The 22876-nt window shown below is 41.4% G+C and overlaps 1 protein-coding gene across 2 annotated transcripts in view; it reads left to right on the top strand.

Annotated features, from left to right (window-relative positions):
- Positions 1–12801: 12801 nt before the first annotated feature.
- EFCAB14 (EF-hand calcium binding domain 14) overlaps positions 12802–22876 on the top strand; it is a 37797-nt gene continuing 27722 nt past the window's right edge. The window contains exons 1-3 of one of the 2 annotated variants that reach the window (XM_008566458.1): positions 12802–13864; positions 15344–15492; positions 22124–22269. In XM_008566458.1, coding sequence (XP_008564680.1) covers positions 13680–13864; positions 15344–15492; positions 22124–22269 — 480 coding nt within the window. In that variant the 5' untranslated portion in view covers positions 12802–13679. The remainder of the gene's footprint in view (positions 13865–15343; positions 15493–22123; positions 22270–22876) is intronic. The other variant, XM_008566460.1, reaches the window with a different exon arrangement.

Here is a 22876-nt window from a genome sequence, read left to right as displayed (position 1 = left end):
TTATTCTGTGTATTTTTTCTGATGACAATGGATTAAAATTAGAAATCAATAATAAATGAAATTCTGAAAACTATACAAATTCATGGAAATTAAACAACATTCTACTTAATGACATGTGGCTCCGAGAAGAAATTAAACAGGAAGTCAAAAAATTTCTTGAAACTAATGAAAATAACGATACATCATACCAAAACCTGAGGGATACTGCAAAAGCAGTATTAAGGGGAGAAATTTATTGCAATAAATGCTTAATTCAGAAGACTGTGGGCCGGCCCCATGGCGCACTCGGGAAGGTGCAGCACTGGGAGCGCAGCGTCGCTCCCGCCGCGGGTTCAGATCCTATATAGGAATGGCCGGTGCGCTCACTGGCTGAGCGCAGTGCGGGCAACACCACACCTTACCGGTCACGAAAAAGACAAAAAAAAAGAAGAATGTAAAGATGGCAAATAAATAACCTATCACTTCACCTTAAAGATCTAGAAAAACAAGAACAATCCAAACCCAAAGTTAGTAGAGGGAGAGAAATCATTACGATCAGAGCAAAACTAAATGAAATAGAAACACAAAAAACAATACAAAAGACCAATAAAACAAAAAGTTGGTTTTTTGAAAAGATTAATAAAATTGACAAACCTTTAGCAAGACTAAAAAAGAAGAGAGTAGACCCAAATAACAAAAGTTAGAAATAAAAAAGGCAAAATTCCAACTGACACCTCAGAAATACAAGAAATCATTACAGACTACTATACACAACTATATGCCAACAAATTTGAAAATCTGGAGGAAATGGATAAATTTCTGGATGCATACAAGCTACCAAAACTGAGGCAAGAAGATATAGAAAATCTGAACAGACCAATAACAATAAGAGATTGAAGCTGTTATCAGAAGGCTTCTGACAAAGAAAAGCCCAGGACTGGATGGGATCACTGCAGAGTTCTACCAAATCTTCAAAGAGGAACTGATACCAGTTCTCTACAAACTGCTCCAAAAGATTGAAACAGAGGCCATTCTCCCAAACTCATTCTATGAGGCAAATATCACCCTGATTCCAAAATCAGACAAAGATGCATCAAAAATAGAAAACGACAGGCCAATATCCTTGATGAATATAGATGCAAAAATCCTCAATAAAATACTAGCTAATAGAATACAGCAACACATACACAAAATTATACACCATGATCAAGTGGGATTCATCCCAGGAATGCAAGGTTGGTTCAACATATGCAAACCAATAAATGTGATACACCACGTTAATAAAAGCAAAGACAAAAACCACATGATCATCTCTATTGATGCTGAAAAGCATTTGACAAAATTCAACATCCTTTCATGATAAAGACTCTCTACAAGTTAGGCATAGACGGAAAGTATCTCAACATAATTAAAGCCATGTACAATAAGTCCACTGCCAATATCATCCTATTCAACATAGTGTTTAAGTACTAGCCAGAGGAATCAGAGAAGAGAAGGAAATAAAGGGCATCCAGATTGGAAAGGATGAAGTCAAGGTGTCCCTTTTTGCAGATGATTTGATCCTATATATTGAACAGCCTAAAGCTTCTATAAAAAACAAGAGTTGATAAACGATTTCAGCAAAGTTGCAGGATACAAAATCAACACACAAAAATCAGTAGTATTTCTATACTCCACCAGTGAACATGCAGAAAAAGAAATCAAGAAAGCTAGCCCATTTACAATAGCCACCAAAAAAATAAAATATTTAGGAATAAAGCTGACCAACGATGTGAAAAATCTCTACAAAGAGAACTACTGTTGAGAGAAATTAAAGAGGACACAAGAAGATGGAAAGATATCCCATGATCTTGGATTGGAAGAATTAACATTATGAAAATGTCCATATTACCTAAAGTGATCTACAGATTCAATGCAATCCCCATCAAAATTCCAATAACATTTTTCTCTAAGATGGAAAAAGGCATCCAGACATTTATATAAAACAACAAAAGAACATGCATAGCAAAAGCAATCCTGACCTGAGCAAAAAAAAAAAGCTGGTGTCATAACACTACCTGACTTTAAACTATATTACAAAGCTATAATAACCAAAACAGCATGGTACTGGCATAAAAACAGACACATGGATCAATGGGATAGACTAGAGAACCCAGAAATTAACCCATATGCCTACAGCCATCTGATCTTTGACAAAGGCAGCAAGTCTACATACTGGGGAAGAGACTGCCTTTTCAACAAATGGTGCTGGGAAAACTGGATACTCATATGTAGGAGAATGAAACTAAATCCATATCTTTCACCATATACCAAAATCAACTCAAAATGGATTAAAGAATTAAATATACACCCTGAAACAATAAAACTCCTTAAAGAAAACATAGGGGAAAGACTCCAGGAAATAGGAGTGGGTACAGAATTCATGAATAGGACCAAAAAAGCACAGGAAACTAAAGGTAAAATAAACAAATGGGATTATATCAAACTAAAAAGCTTCTGCACAACAAAATAAACAATCAACAGAGTAAAAAAAACAACCAACACAGTGGGAGAAAATATTTGCTAAATATACATCTGACAAAGGGTTAATATTGAGAATATACAAGGAACTCAAACAACTTTACAACAAAAACACAAATAAACCAATTAAGAAATGGGCAAAGGAGCTGAACAGACATTTCTGAAAGAAAGATATATGAATGGCCAACAGACATATGAAAAAGTGCTGTATTATCACTCAGCATCCAGGAAATGCAAATCAAAACCACACCGAGGTACCATCTCACTCCAGTTAGGATAGCTAACATCCAAAAGACTGAGAATGATAAGTGCTGGAGAGGTTGTGAAGAAAAAGGAACTCTCATCCACTATTGGTGGGGCTGCAAAATGGTGCTGCCTTTATGGAAAATGATACAGAGGTTCCTCAAACAATTACAGATAGATCTACCATATGACCCCACAATCCCACTGCTGGGAATATACCCAGAAGAATGGAAATTATCATGCCAAAGGGATACCTGTACTCCAATGTTTATTGCAGCTCTATATACAATAGCCAAGAGCTGGAACCAGCCCAAATGTCCATCATCTGATGAGTGGATAAGGAAACTGTGGTACATCTACACAATGGAATACTACTCTGCCATAAAAAACAATGAAATACTACCATTTGCAACAGCAAATGGATGGACTTAGAGAAAATTACATTAAGTGAAACAAGTCAGGCACAGAAAAAGAAATACCACATGGTCTCACTTATTTGTCAGAGCTAAAAATAAATAAATAAATAAACACACAAACAAATAAAGGGTGGGGGGAAGAAGACATAATAACCACAAAAATTCCTTGAACTATTTAAGCCAAGTGCACAGATATGATGGGGGATGGGGAGGGGGTAGAGAGGAATTGGTGAAGGGGCATGAAAATTAAGTACAATGTATTTTGAGAAGTAAAATTAAATTAAATTAATTTTAAAAATAAATAAAATAATAAATTATCCTAGCATTAAATCAACCCTTTATATCATTTTTTTAAGAAAGAAAAAAGAAATGCTAACATGCAAAGACAAAATGCCAGAGTTTGGGTCTACAGGTTGCTCAGGATAACTGCTGAACACACTGGAAATTAGGCCACTATGAGAAACAAGACTAAGAGCTAGCCAGGTCCTGAGCCACCTCCAACAGCATCAGCCATACATGGAGAGGAGCCTAGGAAATTGTGACTAAGTCTGAGCCCTCCTGTTTCCTAGATATGAAGCCTTTCTCAGTCAGTCTGGACCACCAAACTTCATAAAAGCAATTGTGACCTGGGGATTTAAAGAAATGGGACCAGACACACATTCCAAAACCATATTTTACCAGAACCCAATGCCTCTGAGCCGCTGGCCATATCTGGTGTTATGCTGGGCAGGGTGATGCTGGGCTTGCTGATTCTGTGCCAGTACTGAGATCTGAGATGGGATACAGTTGTGCCTTCAGTAGATGGAGATTGGGACTAATGTATCAGCACCACGGACAGAGGCCTCCACAATTCTTTTGTTAGGGAGGCCCAGGTGGAATCTTTGGCAGACAAATCCCTGGAAACTTTGACAGACAAATCCCTGGAAACTTTGACACTCTAGGCTGGAGGAGCCCAGGGATGGGGAAAATTGCAGATTAGGAGACCACTGGCCCTGATCTAGCCTGTTAATGGCCTCATGCTTTTTCTTGCCTCTTCCCTTGTGTTCCTGCCTACAGGCTCACCCCACCCTAACCTCTATTTCATCCCCTCAGTGCTAGAGCAGTCTCTCTAAATTGAGAATCTGACCATGACTCTGTCTTTTTACATGATATCACCCTTCAGTGATGCCCCTAGCCTGACATTCAAGGCCCTTCATGACCTTCCCTGCCCTTATTTCTAATATTATTGGTGGCCTTTGCTCTTAGCAAAGCTTTTCCTCCTACTTCTCTCAGGGATGCCCCCATGTCCCCATGATGGAGATTAGAGGATACCCAGGGCTCAATCCGTGGAACTCTTGTCCTTCTATTTTCAATCATCCCACTAGTGATCCAATCCAGTCCCATGACTTTAAATATATGAGAGGACTTCAAAAAGTTCATGGAAAAAATAGAATTAAAAGGTAATATGAATCTTTCCATGAACTTTTTGAAGTAACTTCATATCTCTAACCTAGACCTGTGCCCTGAACTTCAGATTCATATCTCTAACTACTTGATAGATCCACTTGGATGTTCAATAGATGTGTCAAATTTATGTCTATTACAAAACACTTTATCTACCCCTCCCAAAATGATTCCTCCCACCATCTTCCCCATCTCAATAATTAGTAATTCTGTCTCCCAGTTGCTCGGGCCTTAAATTCTCTTTTTTTCTTTCATGTCCCATATCTAGCTCATCAGCAAATTCAATCAGATCTACCTTCAGTGTGTCCATAAACCAACGAATTCTCACAACCTTGATCCAAGTCACTATCATCTCTGTATTACTGCAGCAGCCTCTAAGCTGACTTCCCTGCTTCTGCCCTTGTCCCCTTTCATTCTATTCTGAACATAGAAACCAGAGTGATCTTGTTAAAGCATTAAGAGGGATCATATCACTCCTCATATCAAAACTCTCTAATGGCTCCCTAACTCACTTAGAGTAAAATCCATAATCTTTACAATAGCCTCCACAGCCCTAAGTTATCTGGCCTTCTGCTACCTGTCTGACCTCATCTCCTGCGGCTCTCTGCATCCATCGTTCTGCTGCAGCCACACTGGTATCATCACTGTTTCTCTAACATGCCAAATGTGCTCCCACCTTGGAGCCCCTGCACTTTCTCTTCTCCTTGCCTTAAACACTTTCTCCCCAGATTTCCACATGGTTTGGTCCCTCACTTTCCTCATATCTTGGTTACTGTCACATTCTATTAGGTCTTAAAATAGTGTAAATCAAATCAAATAGTGTAAATCTTCCAACTTTGTTTTTCTTTTTCAAAAACTTATTGACTATTCTAGGTTGTTTCATTTCCATATATATTTTAGTTTCATCTTGTTGGTTTCTACAAAAAGAAAAAGCCTTTTGGTGTTTAGATTAAGACTGCATTGAATTTATAGATCAAGTTGGGTAATTGACATCTTAACAATATTGTCCTCCAATCTGTAAACATGGTACTTGTTTTCGTTTATGTCTTATTTTGGTCTCTCAGCAATGTTTTGTAATGTCAGTGTACAGATTTTAACATCATTTTTGAAATTTATTCATAAATATTCCATTTTAAGTGGTTTTGTTTTTACATTTTGTTTTCCAATTATTTATTCCGCCAAAAAAATAATAAAGGAAAAGAAAAGCCAGGTCTATATAGCTTCACTGGTAAATTCTGTTAAACTTATAAGGAAGAATGTTAATCCAACACAAACTTATTCAAAAAATATGGGAGGCGGGACATTTTCCCACTTATTTTTGAGGCCAGTATTATCCTGATATTAAAACCAGACAAAAATATTACAAGGAAAGAAAACTACAGATCATGTTCTCTTATGAAAAAAGATGCAAGAATCTTTAACAAATACTAGCAAATGGAAAAGGGACATATAAAAATAATATATTATGACTAAGAGGGGTTCATCCTAGAAATGCAAGATTGGCTTAACATTTGAAAATCAAGGTAATTCATAATATTATAAAATAAAGGAGGAAAACAATATGATCATCGCAATATACGCAAAAAAAGAAGGCATTTGTCAAAATTCACCATCAAAGGTTTATTTAGCCCTACTACCATGACCCTTTTGAGGTCTCTATTGAATGTTCCATGTGTCTGACAAGTTCTCTCCCCTCCGGCCAACTGGAACTTGAATGTCTCCACATCTCATCTGAAGTCTGGAAATGGTTCAGCTTACAGCTCTCCCACTTTCATGTAGTTTTACCCCACGCATGACAACTTAGTATTTAAACAAAGACTCAAGGGGGAACCCTATACAGATTCTGGAGCTCTTTTTCTAAGTAGTACCTTCCTCTCTGGTACTCTTCCCTGAGAATTCTGGTGCCTCGGCCTTGCCAAATACCAATATCTCTGTCATCAGCACAGAAAGATCCCTGTGCTGTACTTGGATTTCCCCTCCTGTTCTAGTCCGTTTTGTGTTGCTATAACAGAAATCCCTGAGACTGGGTAATTTATAAAGAACAGAGGTTTATTTGTCTTATGATTCTGTGACAGCTGCATCTGGCATGGGCCTCAGGCTGCTTCTACTCATGGCGGAAAGTGGCAGGTACAAGCAGATCACATGACGAGGGAACTAAGAGAGAGTGAGAAGAGGTGCCAGGGTCTATTAAACCACCAGCTCTCGCGGGAACTAATAGAGTGAGAACTCACTCATTAATCCCCTCTCCCCCAGGGAGAGCATTAATCCACTCATGAGGGATCCGCCCCCATGACTCAATCAGTTTCCAACACTGCCACACTGGAGATCAAATTTCCACATGAGTTTTGGAGGGGACAACACATCCAAACTCCATCACCTCCCTACTCTACCAGAAAGTGCTGTCAGGCAGAAATCTGGGGTGAATATCAGGCGTGCTTTGTTTTCCTTCTGTCAAGGATCACAGTCCCGTGCTGTCTCCCAATGTCTAAATAGTTGTTTCATATATTTGTCCAGTTTTCTAGTTGCCTATGCAGGACAGAAAGTCAAGTACTAGTTACTCAAACTTGTTCAGAAGCTAAAGTTCCTCTCCCTTGGGTAATATTCAAATGTCACCTCCAGAGTTGCAGTTATCTCAAAAATACTCCCTGTCCCCCTTTCCTTGGTTCATTTTTATCCGTAGTACTCAACATCCAACACTACATATATTTGCCCCTCTCATTACAATACAGGCTCCATGCAGGAGGGATTTTTGTGTATTTTGTTCCTGTTGTAGCTTCAGCACATAAATTAGGGCTTGGAATACATTAAGTGCTCAATAAATGTATGATGGGTGAATAAGTGAATGAAGGAGCATCATCTTTTTTTTTTTTTTCCTTTTTGTCTTTTTCCGTGTCCGGCAACGGATCGCAACCCTCAGTGTCACCCCCGTACTGGACCGGGACCAGCAACGGGATCGCAACCTTCGGTGTTGCTCCCGCGCCTCGCTCAGCCAGTGAGCGGGAACTGGTCTGTATGTGGGATCCGAACCCTCGGCGGGAGCGCCGCCGCACTTCCCAAGCAGCGCACTATAGCAGTGCGCCACCGGGCCGGCCCAGGAGCATCATCTTTTGAAAGCTTTCCCTGATGGCATTCCTACCTTTTCTGAATCTTGTATCATGATGTTGATCATCCTTTTTTTGTTCGTGTGTCTGTCTGTCTGTCTGTCTCTCTCTCTTTCTCTTTCTCTCTCTCTCTCACACACACAGACACTAGGAGCTCTTAAACAGCAGAAATATGATTTTGTTTATCTGTGTGTCCCCACCATCCAACACAGGGCTGGACACAGGGAGCTGTCATTGTGTATGAATAGAAATTGTCCCATCTAAGAAGTGTGGTTGTCCAGAAAGCCAGCAGAGGGCAGCACAAAGTTGTGCCTGTCTTTACTGTCTCCCTAGTGCCGGTATCTCAAGAAAGGAAGAGCTGGTATCAGATGGAGCTGTCGCTGCATAACTTAGACACACAGAGCCAGTGCTGCTCCCTCGGAAAAGAATACAGGAGGGTCCAGGCAGCCTTCCCTAGGTATCCCTCAGCATCCCCCACTATTTATTCTTTCATCCACAAACACCTAGCCTTGATGGAGAGAGCACGGGCGTGCACGTGCGCACACACGCACACTTTCCAGGCCCTTCCTTGGTTAAAGAGCCCTCCTTTCATGACCCAATCACCTCTCTCCCACCGTGTACTGTTTAAATTCCCTGGTTCAAACTGGATTTCTCAAAGGTCCATTTTCTGGCCTTCCTGTCCACTTATGCACTTAGCAATTCCCTTGAAGCCCTTTAATACCCACCATTTAAGTTCAATCCTTACCACAGGCATTGCCAGGAGATGAGCATTGTTAGTTCCAATTTACAGTTGAGAAAACAGGCTCAGAGAGGAAAAGGAACTTGCCTCAGTCACACAGCTAGTGAGTGGAGAGGCCGAGATTCAAACCCAGTGGTCTGGCCCCAGCTCCTTCCACAGCCAGCTGCAGCCTCCTCTCCAGCTCAAGCCCCAGGGGAATGGGGCAGGAGTGGAGGCAGGGGCAGGTGGGCTGGAAGCCACATACAGGTTCTTTCCTCCCAGGATTATTGTTCTCGTCTTAAAATAAATCTAGTCACTCCAGACGTGCTTTCACCTCCCTACCCCCCACCCCACAGCTCCACACTCCCACTATAAAGCTTTCCATGGCATTAACCCTGGGGGAGAGGGCCTGTTTCCTGGGAACTCTTGCAGGACAGAGCCTGAGTATTATTGGTGTACTTCTGGGCCTCACACAGAACCTCACACACAGTAGGAGTTCACTTGGGTAGATTTGTTGGATGAATGGACAAATGGATGGATGGATGGACGGACTGGGGTCTCCAAGATAAAGGACTATGCCTGGAAACTTTTTAGAGTCTCATCTACTCCACTAATTTAATTCAGTAAACAGCCCCTGAGGTTCCCCTCTCCCCCTGCCCCCACCTCTGGGTCCTATTCTGAATGCTAAAGACACAGTTTACAGGTGGGGAAACTGCTTAGCAGTGGCCCAAAAGCTTACCACAATTCAGAAGAGACTGTGCCTGGAATAGAAGGAGAATCACAGAAGGGGCAGCTCTCACCCCCACTGACAATAATGCTGGGAACCAGCTGCTGCTTCCGGCTGCTTGGAACCCACCGAGAGAGAAGCCATTGTTTAGCTTGGTGCTTAGCCCTTTTCTTACCACCCAGTCCTTCCCCTTCCCATTGTCCTTAGGCCCCTCATCAGGGTACAGGATGCAGCTGCCAGCACAGCAGCAAAAAGAATGGGAAGGGGCTTGGGGAAGGAGGTGAAGCCATTCCAGGAGAGTTGAGAGGCTTCAGCTGGTGGTCCCTTTCCAGATGCGCAGCAGACAAAGGCCCTTTGCAGCGGGCTTTGCCAGCATGGTGCTGGGCATTGGGTGCAGAACTCAGGCTTCAGAGGCGGACAGATCCAGATTCAAGCCCCAGCATCTGCCTCTGATTCGCTGTATGTCCCTGGGCAAGACTCTTTCAGTCTCTGAGCATCAATTTTCTGCCTAGTTAAAGCAAGGATAAGATGCTTGACTAGTGAGGATTAATTTATTGCAGTGAGGATGACCACAAAAATGCATGATTCTTAAGTATTTACAAATGTTCGTTTGTTTCTTCTCCCACCTTCCCCACAAAGCTGCCAGGAGTATTCAGCACGTAACAATAATCCACCGCTGTGACACTTCACAGCATATAAAGCACCTTCATGCTGCTCCCTCTCCCAAACAAACTTGAGCAGAAGGCTGGGTAAGGAATATTATTATCCTGATTTTACAGAGAGAAACACCAAAGCACCAGAACTGTAAAGTGACTTCCCAAGTTCACACTGTATTTCAGGCAAGTTTCAAATAGGTTAACAGAGCTCTCTACAAGCACAGGGTCATAAAACAAACCTCCTCAAAGGAGAAAATTAGTCACAACTTTGGGGAGTCCTGGTGTGGGAGAGTCCCAGGTTTGAGGGAGGAGGCCAGAGAAGCATTCAAGGGCTCCTGCAAGAAAAGAAATACCTGGCCAGCAGCTTTCAAAGGGTGACTCAGCATTCTGTGGGATGTTTACCCAACACAGGAGTGGTGTCATCTACAAATCATAGACAACAGGCAGATAGGGGTCTAAGAGACAGATCCAGCAGAGCATCCTCTTATTTGTCAACTTGACTCCTCCAGCCTCCCCACCCATGACCAGCCCACTGGCCAGTCCTGGGAGAGGCTCCATCTGAAGAGAGGGCAGGGTTTGGCTGACCAGAAGGCATTGCAGCTGGGATGCTGCATCTCTTGCCTGCCCTACTCCCCTGGGTTCCTCAGCCCCTGGTTCCCTTGGTAAGGAGGTAGCATCTACAACATGAGGGCCACCCACCCTGAGCCAGCCACCTTTCTTGCCTGGGGCTTCTGGTGACCACAGGATGTGTTTGTGAAATGGTTCCTGAAGTCAGGACCCTTACTTGTTCATCCTCAGTCCTTCAGGAAAGTACTAGTGCAGAGTTGTCCAATAAAACTTTCTGTGATGATGGCATTGTTCTATTCTGTGCTGCTTGGTAGCCACTATCTACATATGGTTACTGGGCGCAGTGGCCAGTGATACTGAAGAACTAATTTAAATGTTTTATTTCATTTTAATTAAGTCTCATGTAAATTTAAATTGTATATGTGGCTAGTGGCTACTATATTGGGCAGTGAAGCTCCAGAAACAAAAGGGAACAATACAGTGGAACAACTGCAGCATGCTTTGGGGCTCAAAGCACTTTCACAAGCTTCTTCTCATTTGTCTGTTCTGCGAAGTAAGAGCTTATCTTCATTCTACAGAGGGAAAAATTGAAGCTCAGAGAAGCTCCATACGGACAGAACTAGTATTAGAAGCATAATTTAATCCTATTCTTGATTCCAAAACTCCATTCATACCCCAATGCAACACTGCCCACTCATGTAGTCATCACATATTTATTGGGTCATTGTTGTTAGGTGCGTATCTCTGGGCTAGACACTTAAAGACAAACCAGACACAGGCCTAAGCCTTGGACAAAGACCCTCAGACAAAGACAGTGTAGTTGCAACACTAAGAATGTGTGTATAAAAATTACTTTAAGTGCCTTTATTCCAAGTAGCTCTAAGCACTTTGCTTTAAATGTCATTTACATCTGATGGCTCCCCAATTTATATTTCAGGCCCCAACCTCTGCTCAGAACTCCCAGTGGATACACCAAATAACCTACTCCATTTCAATATCAAATTGGCTTCTCAAGCTTGCCCCAAACCTTCTCTTCCTCATCTCAGTAAATAACAATTCCCTTCTTCCAGATGTTCCACTCCAAACCCCAGAGTCATCCATGACTTTTTTCAGACCTTTCGTCTAGTGCATCAGCTTTACCTTCAAGAAGCATTCAGAATGCTCACCATCTCCACAACTGCCAACCTAATCTATCATCATGATCTCTAGCCAGACTGTAATAAATTGGTCTCCTGTGTCTTTCACTGTCCCTGGTTCTTTTTTCCACACAGTAGCCAGGGTGATCTTCTCAAAAACTAAAAAGCCAGAGTATGCCCCTTCCCAGCTTAAGGTCTCCAATGGTTTCCCAAAATCCTTATAATGTTCCATAAGGCCATACAGGCCGTGGCCCCTGCTACTCCTCTGACCTCCTTTCCTACCACTCTCCTCCTTGCTCTTCAGGTCCAACCACCCCACATCTTCCCGGTCACTCCTTCCTGCAGCCATTACACAATTCAATCCCTTGCTTCCTTCAGATCTCTGACCAAATGTACCCTTATTACAGAGACACTCCCATCACCTTATCATGTTTCAGTTTTCCTCATAACACTTATCACCTCCTGACCTTTAATATGTTTGCCTGTTGTTGCCTCCCTCCCACTAGCTTGTAAGCTGCAGGAATAGACTGGCAGATAAAATAACAAGATGCCCAGTTAAGCTTGAATTTCAGATAACGAATAATTTTTTTTTTTAGTATGAGGATGTTCCAGAAGTTGCATGGGATCTACTTGTACTAAAAAATTATTCGCTGTTTATCTGAAATTCGAACTTTATTGGGTGTTTTGTATTTTTATTTGCTAAATCCGGCGACCCTATACACGAAGGAGAGGACAGTGGTTATTTTGTTCATTGCTGTATCCCCGGCTCAGAACAGCTCCTGACACGCAGAAAACTCTCAATAAATATTTACTGAATGAATGAATGTGTTCGACCAGGTCACTAATCGGAAACGCCTAAACTTTTAATAAACAGCCTGCGAGTCAGAGGGGCGGAGCCTCTAGGCTGGGTTAGTCCAGTTTACAACTGAGGACTGGGTAGGCTGACGAACTTCCGAAGCAGGTCGAAGAGCTGGGTGTTTCGCCTGTCCCCGCCTCCGCTCCTCCACAAACAAAACTCGGCCCCTGCCCTAGCCTGCTGCAGGTCCCAGGCGGCCATCCTGGGGGCGGAGCCTCTCTAACCGGCCGGGGGACTCAGCCCTCGCCTAAGTCAGGGCCCCTTTAACGCCCAGCCTCCCCGCCGCCACTCGCGCCCCCGGCATGACGTCACCCGACGGGCGACCAATGGAGGTGCGGCTTACTGGCAGGCGGAGCTGGCGGCCGCTGCCAAAGGGGAAGTGAGCAGGGGCTGGAGCTATGGCCCGGGTCTGGAGCCCGCGGCCGCCTCCGCCGCTGCCAGCGCGTCGGGAGCAGCCGCGACCGGAACCGGAGCGGGGGCCGGAGTCGCGGCGGGAGTGGGGGCGGCGCGTGTGAGTTGCCGAAAGTCTCCCGTGCCGGAACACCTCAAACTCTGGGCGGGAGCGCTTCAGGTGGGCTGAGCCGCTGTCGCCCTCAGTACCGCGCCCCCCAGGCCCACACAGCGGGGCTGGGGACTCCCCAGGCGCGGGACTGGCTCCTCTCAGGCCGAGCCCTCCGAGCCGGGCTCTGGGTCTTCCTCGGTCTCGGGCTTCCTTGAAACTCAGGCCGGAGGCCGGAGATCGGTGATCATCCCATACCCCAGCCGGCTTTTTCTCGGCACCCCGGCAGTGTCGGGGTTGGAGCGGCTGGGAAGCCCCCTCTGTTGCCACCTCTCCAGCCTGGGAGGCACTAGCGCGTTCCTACTGTCTTGCTTTGCTTCTCTCCCTCTCCTCCAATTCGAGAACAAGTTTCTTTTCCCTCTCCGTTGGAAATCCTGCCCCGGAGTTCCAAAACACCTATCGTGTGTCCTTAGAAATATTGCCTATTTATTAGGGTTGAGAATCTCTCGTTCTTGGCCTGGCTTTTTCCTTTTCTCCTATCTGACACTGCATGCAGCGGGTCTTATCCATTTAGATCACCGGCTCCCTGGCCGTCTCTATGTAACTTCCCCCAACCCATCTGAGTTCCAGTTTCCTCTGGGCTCCAGTCTTAGCTCCCAGCGGATCTGGTCAGTCCCACCTCTGGGTGGGAGTGACCAGAGGGCTCTGGCCCAGGATTCCCCATCCTGGAAGGCAGCTCCAAGGCAACAAGAGAATTGGGCGTGGGGTACGAACCTGGCAGCTCAGGAGTGGGCGCTCCACTCACCCCACACAAGAAGATGAAAAAGCGCAAAGAGCTCAATGCACTGATCGGTCTGGCTGGGGACAGCCGGAGAAAAAAGCCCAAGAAAGGCTCCAGCAGCCACCGCCTGCTTCGCACTGAGCCTCCTGACTCAGATTCTGAGTCCAGCTCAGAGGAGGAAGAGGAATTCGGTGTGGTTGGAAATCGCTCTCGCCTTGTCAAGTGAGTGATCCAGTGGTGGCGGGGTGGGATGGGGAGAAGGCATTTCCATGAACTACCAAGGGGGCAAATTGACGGGAAGAAGAAAGAAGTCCTTACCAAGAGAAAAGGGTGTGGACCTTGGAAGGCAAAAAGAGAGAAAAGGTGTTCAGGAAAGGCGGTTCAGATCCTGAATGAAGTATATAAGATCTCTGTCATTAGGTGTAGAAAGAAGAGCTCCACATTTAGGGTGGAAATGTGGATTTGGGGAATGTGGTAAGAGCCCAGGGAGTCCTAAAGAAGCTAGGAATAGAGACAGAAGGACAGAGAAGCTTTCAGGACAAGGCCTTTGAATAGATAAATAAGTAAATAGGAGAGACCAAGAGCTTAAGACTACAAATTACAGTATTTATGTTTTTGCATTCTCGATGAGTCTGAATCTTGGTGAAGTATGGTGAGAGATGTACTGCTACAGTATGAGCCTTGAGAGTAGATACATGGTGGGGGACAAAAAGAAGAGGCACCTTTCCTCCAAACCATTTTTAGGTGGAGCAACCACTAGACAAATCAAGAAGTGAGATTTAAGGACATTGGGAATTGGGGATCAGGGTGGGAAAGGGCTTAAAGCTGCTCGAACCCTCTCAGGGAACATTCTAAAAGAAAAGAGGATTCTGCTGAGGATGTGGAAGAAAGTACTAAACAGAAGGTTGGGATGCTAAGAGAGATTAAATCTGTTTGTTTGTTTGTTTAGAATGTCTGTGTCTTATTAAAGAAAAAGTTTGGTTTCTTAATGAACTTTGTCAGATTAGGTAGTTAAGGGCAATTCTGAGTTTGGCTGTGAAGGTCTGATGAAGTGTTAATCCTGGGATAGTTACCCAGCTGGGTTATTTTCGACCTTGAGGGCTGGTTGAAGTTTGGTGTGAAACCTAGCCTCTTTCTGTGTTTCCTTACTTCTGAGCCAATAAGCTAGAGAGTACCAGGTGTCCAGTTAAACCTATGGATCCTATTTCTTTCATTCCATTTGCAGTAAAACTTGCTCAAAAGTTTATATAAGTTTTAATAAACTTAAACAAGGTCCCCTGGAGTGAGTGACTGTGTATTTGAGAGAGAGCAATATATAGGTAACATTGATGGAATTTCAGAAAAGCACTGGTCTTTATGCTTTTCTAACCTGCACTTGTCTCCAAAGACCTCCCTCCTGAATTGATGATGATGACAGTGAGCTGCAGTGACTGCAGGTGCTTCCTGTGGCTCACAGGAACTCCCTCTGTTTCATGTGAAGTTTGAAACCTTTGTACCTAATAGAGGAACTCTTCATAGGTCATATTATTTAATCATTTTCAACTTACTATTAATATTAAAGTGCATTACCCTACCTCCCCTGGTAAATCCACTGGTTATTCATTAGAGACGATAATTGCATGGAGACACATGTATGCTATTTCTAAAAAAGCTATACTCAATCACTTTTGTACTCATGGTTCAATTTGTTCTTATGATCAGGGGAGACTATTTACGATGTTGCAAGATCTGTTATCCACTCTGTGCTTTTGTCATCCTCGCTGCCTGTGTTGTGGCCTGCGTTGGCTTGGTGTGGATGCAAGTTGCTCTCAAGGAAGATCTGGATGCCCTCAAGGAAAAATTTAGAACAAGTAAGTGGTCACCCTTTCTGGATGTAATCTTGGATTCTTCCAGGTGGTAGGACAGAGTTGACCACGCTGAGTTAAGAGTTTTGCCTACTCTGGTTAAGAAATTATACATTCCTTTCAGCATTTTTATACTTTCTCAGCTGTCAGGTTGAATACTGTAACACTTACTTGTTTTTAAACCCACAAACAAAATACAGGCTTATGCACCACCAGGACAAGTAGCATCAGAAATAATGACATTGCAGTCAATGCTTAGAGTGCACAAGGAAAGAAAGAACTAAGGTCCAGGAGTCCAGAACCTTGGTTAACCTTCACCTGTGGCCTTAACTTCCCCAAGTACAAAGTGGCAATGGCAGTACTGGGATATTTCCTTCCATCTCACGGGGCCATTTGAGAAAGAATCTGTCAAATGATTTCCTCTTAAGAAAAATCATATAGGAACTTAGGAGTGAACAATAATAATAGCCAACATTTATGGAATGCCTACCGTGTGCCAAGTCACAAATACATCATTTTATTCCCAAAACAGTCCTGTGAGATGGGTATTATTATTTTGTGCTCTTAAAAAAACAGAGGCTTAGACTTAAGTAACTTGTTCAGTGATTAAGTATGGCAGAGCTGAAACCCAAAACTGGTCTTCTTGCCCTCTTGCTGCCCAAGTTCATGTTTTTAGCCACTACTATACTTCATCTCTGTTTCCAGTCACTTTGTAAGCCTACACACATTTCTCCAAGTGCGCACAGATCTCTTTGATATCAGCTAGGTTCAGTAATCTAAAAGAAGTTTAGTAGAAGTTCTAGAAGAGCTGGTTTTCTGCATACTTACTAGTTTTCAAGCTTAGAGCAAGAACAAATAGATTTCTCTTTTATCCCTAACTCTGCTTGTACTTGTGACATTATCTGTTTCAAGGAAAAAAAACTTTAAATACCACTAATGGGTGTAATCATTTTAAAGTTTTAGTGTAATCATTTTAAAGTTTTAGGAAAACTTTACAATTCCTTTGACTAAATTACATATTCATGAAGGGCTTACAGTAACCGTAATAGTGCCTACTTGAACACTACACAACTGACAGAAATATTTGTCTCATGAGTGAGTTTTAAAGTTTAAGGGACTTTTCAAGTTACAGAGTTTAATATATTCTAAACTGTAAAGTTGTACTTTACATACACATCTAGACTACTTTTTCTGAAAGGTGTGTTTGCATAGTAGCTTCAAACAGATTTAACTTAAATATCTTTTTTTTTTTTTATCAACACTGAAGTTTTTGGTTCTAGGTTTCAGGGATTACTATTCTAAGAAACCAGTTTCAACTTAATCACAAATACCCTGACCTTAATAGCATCAGCACACCAGGTAACTGACCATAAAGCATTCTCAAGGTCATAAAGAAATCTGGCTCCAGCACTAGAATTAGAGTTCTTGCTTCCCATCTTGAACCTAGGAGACCAAAACATCCTAGCATTCCTTCATCCCTGCTTCTCTTTGCTGCCTCCAGTTATTCAAGTTCTGAACCTGACCTAGGGACAGCTAATCCTTAGTGTGTGAATGACATTCTTAGTGATGTTGCTTGAAAAAAGTTTTGGTTTTCTTCTGAGTTTCTGATTCAGGGAATAGGATTGGGTAAGCCATGCTTCTCTGTCAGAATCATCCTGATCTATATGTTTTATCAACCAGTTGAATCAAAGTACAGTATAAGAAAGAATGAATTTGTACTCTAGTTATTTTTCCTCTTTCATGGTTGTCCTTGAAGTACTGCAAGGTGTTTTTAAGGCCAGTGTTTCCTTTGTATCTAAGCAGTAATCATAACTTGAAAATGAGGTTTCTCAGAAACCATGTTTAACCATAAATAACCACTGAAGACACCTGTCTTTGCCATCATTTCTCCGTAATTAGTTGGGCTCCTAGGCTTATGCTAGAGCTTTTTTTGATCACATAGCAATTATTTATTTATGAATTTCAAAACACTGCTCAATTCTGCTCTCCAGGGATTCCTTTCTCTGATTGCTCTGTGCCTATGTTTACAGGATACCCATGTAATTTATACCTAGCTGAGCTTTTCAGGAAATTTATTTGTTTGGAAATAACATATTTAAAATGTAGTACATGTAATAGACCTGGCAACCAATCAGTCAACAAATATTTATTGAGCACTTGTTAATACCAATCCCTGGAAATACTGTATTCAGGAGATACCAGGAATTATACTCTGGACCCTCTGGACCATGAGGCCTGCTTTCTGCCACTGAGCAACATTCCTCTAGTACTCTGACTACATTTTTCAGCCAGCTGAATGAAGCAGATTTGGAATTGTTGACCCAGCTGTTTTATTTGCTTTGATTTGCTACAATAGAAATGCCAGCACCTGTAATGTCTCAAAGCAGGACTTCCTAAGGGAGGGTAGGCAATAGGTCCTGGGGCAGTCAGTCCATAGGATGAACCATTGTGGACTATTGCCCAAGAGTTTTTTGTGAAAACCAGTATCTTAACTAAATGGGGTCAATCTTGTTAAGCTTAAATAATCTTTCTTTGAATTGTCCTACTACGTTAGTACATTTCAATAAGTTAATTTATTGTTTTTCAAGATGACAGTGGAATTCTTTGACTCAAATAAGACCATCTGCTTGTCTGGCTTTAATACTTTTTTGAGAAATTCAGAGCCCTTTGTTCTTTATTTCGGTGAATTTACCAGGATACTCATGAAGAAAGGAAGAGAGATTGCTTAAAATATCTGAAATAGAAAGCAAAACAAATAGGCGTGGCTTTTTTTTTTTTTTTTTTTTTTTTTTTTTTTTTTTTTGATGGTCTGGGAATAACTTGATCCTTAAGCTGGCCTTGAAACTCTTATTTCAGGATTCTTGTTCCAGAACTTGATACTTCAAAAGACCTCCACAGTTATGCTATGGAAGATTCTATTCCCAACCATCCCTCTCTGTCACTCAGCTATGAAACGCTAGAGTAAAGGAAAAGAATTTGGAAGAAAAGGAAGGTATTAATAAGTCAGGCATCTTCTTTTCTGGCCATACAGTCAAAGTAATGGTTTGGTCATTTACTAACTTAAAAATTGGTGAAGGGCCACAAAAAACGATTACATTGTATAATGTTGAATGTACTAATTATCCTGATTTGAGCATCACATATTGCACTCAGGTATTGATATTCAACTCTGTACCCCACAGATATGTACAATCAACTATGTTTCAATAAAAAAATAAAAAGAACTTTAAAATAGTCTTGTGCTGGTGAGGACATTAGGAAGTAAGTGTCTGTGACATCTGGAGTATACTAGAAAGAGTACTGGTCCTAGGAACAAAAGGTTTGACTGTTTGAATCCTGGCTTCTCATTACTAGCTGTAAAATTTGGACAAGTCACTTATTCTTTCTGAGCCTTAATTTTTTTTATTCATTTTAGGGAAAATATAGGAAAATGGTCAGGGCCTCTCAGATGTTCAGAATCTTGCTGAGCATTTGATGTAAATATGCACGTGCGCCCAGGTATTCCTTGGTTATTGTCTAATGTAATTGCACATGTGCACCCAGGTGTCCTGGGTTATCGGACTTAAGTATAAAGGACAAGCAGCTCTGATCCACAGGGCCCCCTGGTGGGGGGTGGGACAATGAGGGAGATCGCGGCACCGAGAGGTCACTACTGCAGCTGGAGGCTGTTGCTGCAAGTTGTTGCTGTCAGGGCCCCCGGGATGCTCCGGAAGGCCATCTCTATTGCTGCTGGAGGCTCTTGTAAGCTGCTGCTGCCGCCGCCACTGCTGAGGAAACTGAGGACTGAGCTCCTGTCCTCACAACACAGCTCCCGGGATCTTTCCCAATTACCTAGCTCGTGGACCTGTATGTGAGGGGTCTGGTGGCCCAGTCTGTACAGCAGGTTTGAAGGGTCTGTGAGCCCTAGCCCTACCAAGACATCCATAAAACATAAAGTTGTATTTGTGCTACCAAAGCACTTTGGGCATTCGCCTATTATATCTGTTACACTGTATAGTAATGCTGTGGTCATGCCTCGCTCCCCACTAGACTGAGAGTTTCAGGGTCTTTTGTATATACTGGTGCCAAGGGCAGGGCTGGGCACATGGTAGGGGCTCGATAACAAGTTGTTGAATAATAGTTATGTAAAAGCTCATTGCAAACTGTAAAGATATTGTATAAGAATAAAACATTGCTATTAGCATTATTTTATATTTATATAAAATATTTTATAAGGTATTTTATACATTTATATATTTATATAAAATATTCTGTTTGAAGGGTATATGCAGAAATTTCCATTTCCTGATCTTAATGATTAGGAAATCAAAAGAACTAAGTAAATTCTTTTGAGAATTAACTTAGTAAATTTTAAATGAGTTGCTTTCCATGTTGAAAGAACATGAATTAGTAATCATAAGTTGTTTGCTACACTTCCTTCCATTTATGTAATAAAATTACCTCTATTTGGCATGTCTCTCCTAAAAAGCCCCAAATCAGGTAATGTTTATGATACCCTCTGGGCTCATACAATCCTTAGGATCCAGAGTGTTTTCAGGACTTGTCAGCTTTATATATTTATTAGTGAATAATTGTAACCCAGGTTGTTTATGTGTCTTATTTATTCTTCCACTTCTACCTCCCACTTAATGCACATAGACTGCAGGAAAGAGAGAACCCTCCCCCACTTCGGATGTTTGACCACCTGAATATGGCAGACATTCGTGGGATGGGTTTTTCTTTACAACCTAACTGAACAGGTATAAGTAATTCACTGAAATGCTAAGAGCTACATAAGGTTAGAGTGAGTGGTAGAATGTCCTTACTGTATGAGATGGATGTATTCTGCAAACCATGTTTAAATCAAATGCTACATTAAAACCACTTAGGGAAGTCTGTTGTTTATAATGAAATTCTTTGGCAAATATTTTTGGAAAATGAATATATCTAATTTATTTTAACTATTCTGAATTTTCAGATAGGCTTACTTGAAATAAAGATACCACCACCACCCCCAATTTTGAGAGTGGTTTTTGTTGTTAAGTGTGTTTGTTTGGATTTCTTATTTCTTGAATTTTCTTTGCTAGATTGAAGAGATAGGTAAAATGATGAGGAATGTAGTTGGGAGGTAAGCAAAGGCCAGATTTATTCAGGTAATAAATATTTACAGACTGCCCAGCATGTGCCAAGTATATTCTAAGTGCTGACCATACGGAAATGATCAAAACAAAGTCTTGGAGCTTACATATTAGTAAATTGTTTTATATCAGTCCTTTATAGCCAGGTTTTGGTTTTAAAGAAAACATATAACTAGTAACGTAGTCTGTGGCTTTTAAAAACTGATGTAGGTTTTATTCTGGAGAGCCAGCCATTATCAATATTTTATTTTCCATGAGAAGGAAAAAAAAATATATATATATATTTTTTTTTTTTTTTTTTTTTTTTTAAAATATTGATAATGGCTGGCTCTCCAGAATAAAACCTACATCAGTTTTTAAAAGCCACAGACTACGTTACTAGTTATATGTTTTCTTTAAAACCAAAACCTGGCTATAAAGGACTGATATAAAACAATTTACTAATATGTAAGCTCCAAGACTTTGTTTTGATCATTTCCGTATGGTCAGCACTTAGAATATACTTGGCACATGCTGGGCAGTCTGTAAATATTTATTACCTGAATAAATCTGGCCTTTGCTTACCTCCCAACTACATTCCGGCCATCCCTATATAGGATCCAAACCCGCGGTGGGAGTGCTACTGAGCTCCCAGCGCCGCACTCTCCCGAGTGCACCACAGGCTCGGCCCGGAAAAATATTCTTTAAGGAAAGAAGAGAAAGCACTCTTTCAGGCCTCTGCCTTCATGCTGGCAAATCTGTAAACCATTCAGGAGACAGTGTTTCTCAAAGAAAAGGCTAAATATCACCCATCACTAGCCTGTTTCTTTATCTTCTATTTTGTGTTGAACTTTCAGATTGACTTAAGATTTAAGAGAACAGTGTTTGCTATTTATGAAAAAAATTAAAAGTCTTAGTCCTCATAATAGTATTTGAAAGGTGGTAAGACACCATCTTACAGTTGACCAATTTAAGGTACAAAAATAGATTTAAGCATCTAGAAATATAACTTATAATGTCACATTGAGCATTAATGGAATAAGGCTGATAAATCTTCATTGACTAATCAAAAAGCTCTTTAATTGAGCTGGTCAGCTCATTTATTTAGCACTTATTATATGCCTGGCCAACTATGCTAAGTAAGTGCTTTACAACCATTCTTTCACTTAATTCTAACAATTCTGTGAAGTGTATTTTGTCAAAGAATTTGAGTGTTTGCTCAAGATCATAGTAAGTTAGGGAGTTCAGATTCAAATTCAACTCTTTCTGCTCATGTTCTTTGTTATAATTTTTAGTCACCTGACTTTTAAGTTGTATTGCCAGTAGTAAAATAGCCCCAGTTAAAATGGCTCTTTAGTGTTCAAGATATACATTTACATAAGTAAAAGAACAGTTTGTAGTTGATAAATATTAATTTATTTATTATCATGTGGAATTCTTATTAATCCTTTTTCTTTCCTACTGTGTATAATTATTTTTTCATCTTGGGGCCATGAGGGAATTTTATGGCTATTTATGATTATTATTATTTTTGCTTTTAGTGGAATCTAATCAGAAAAGCTCATTCCAAGAAATCCCAAGACTTAATGAAGAACTACTCAGCAAACAAAAACAACTTGAGAAGATTGAATCTGGAGAGCTGGGCTTGAACAAAATCTGGATAAACATCACAGAAATGAATAAGCAGGTAGCAAAAGTATGATTTTATTTCTGTGTAAGCTATGAATATTTGGTTGGTTGGTTGTTTAGTATGAATTTGTAGGTATAGGGAATTCACTTCAGATTGATTTTTTGAAATGGAGTTTTGCATAGCATGATTTCAACATGTTAAAGTCAGGTAAAATAGATAATAGTTATGCATTTACCAAATATTTAAAATGTTAACCCTTTCTGCAAAGGAACAGAGCAGAGCAATTTAGAGGGAGTTAGAAATTCTCAAGTCAGCTTCACCTATGGAGCAATGTAGGTATCAAAAAGAAGTATTATCTAACCCCCACGAAAAATGAATAGCCTATTTTTGTTAGATAATGAGAGCTTATTTTGTTTAATAGAGCTTATAAACATACAAATGGACCCTTGGGATGTAGTGTTGTATACTATGCTAAAACAAATCTGAAAACCATCAACAGCAAATGATAGTCATTCTAGAATAGCTTAGAGCAGGTGGTGGAGTTGGTTAAATATCTTGGCCAGGCAGGCAAGCCTAGAGCATAAACTTTTCCAGTCCCTAAATTGGCCAGAGCTCAGTAGGCATTGATTCCAAAAGACGGTCTCTGCCAAATAAAAAGGGCTTA

Source organism: Galeopterus variegatus, unplaced genomic scaffold (genome assembly GCF_000696425.1).
Source record: "Galeopterus variegatus unplaced genomic scaffold, G_variegatus-3.0.2 Scaffold242, whole genome shotgun sequence".
NCBI lineage: Eukaryota > Metazoa > Chordata > Mammalia > Dermoptera > Cynocephalidae > Galeopterus > Galeopterus variegatus.
The sequence above is the reverse complement of the archived record's forward strand: the minus strand, read 5'-3'. Positions and strand labels throughout refer to the sequence as shown.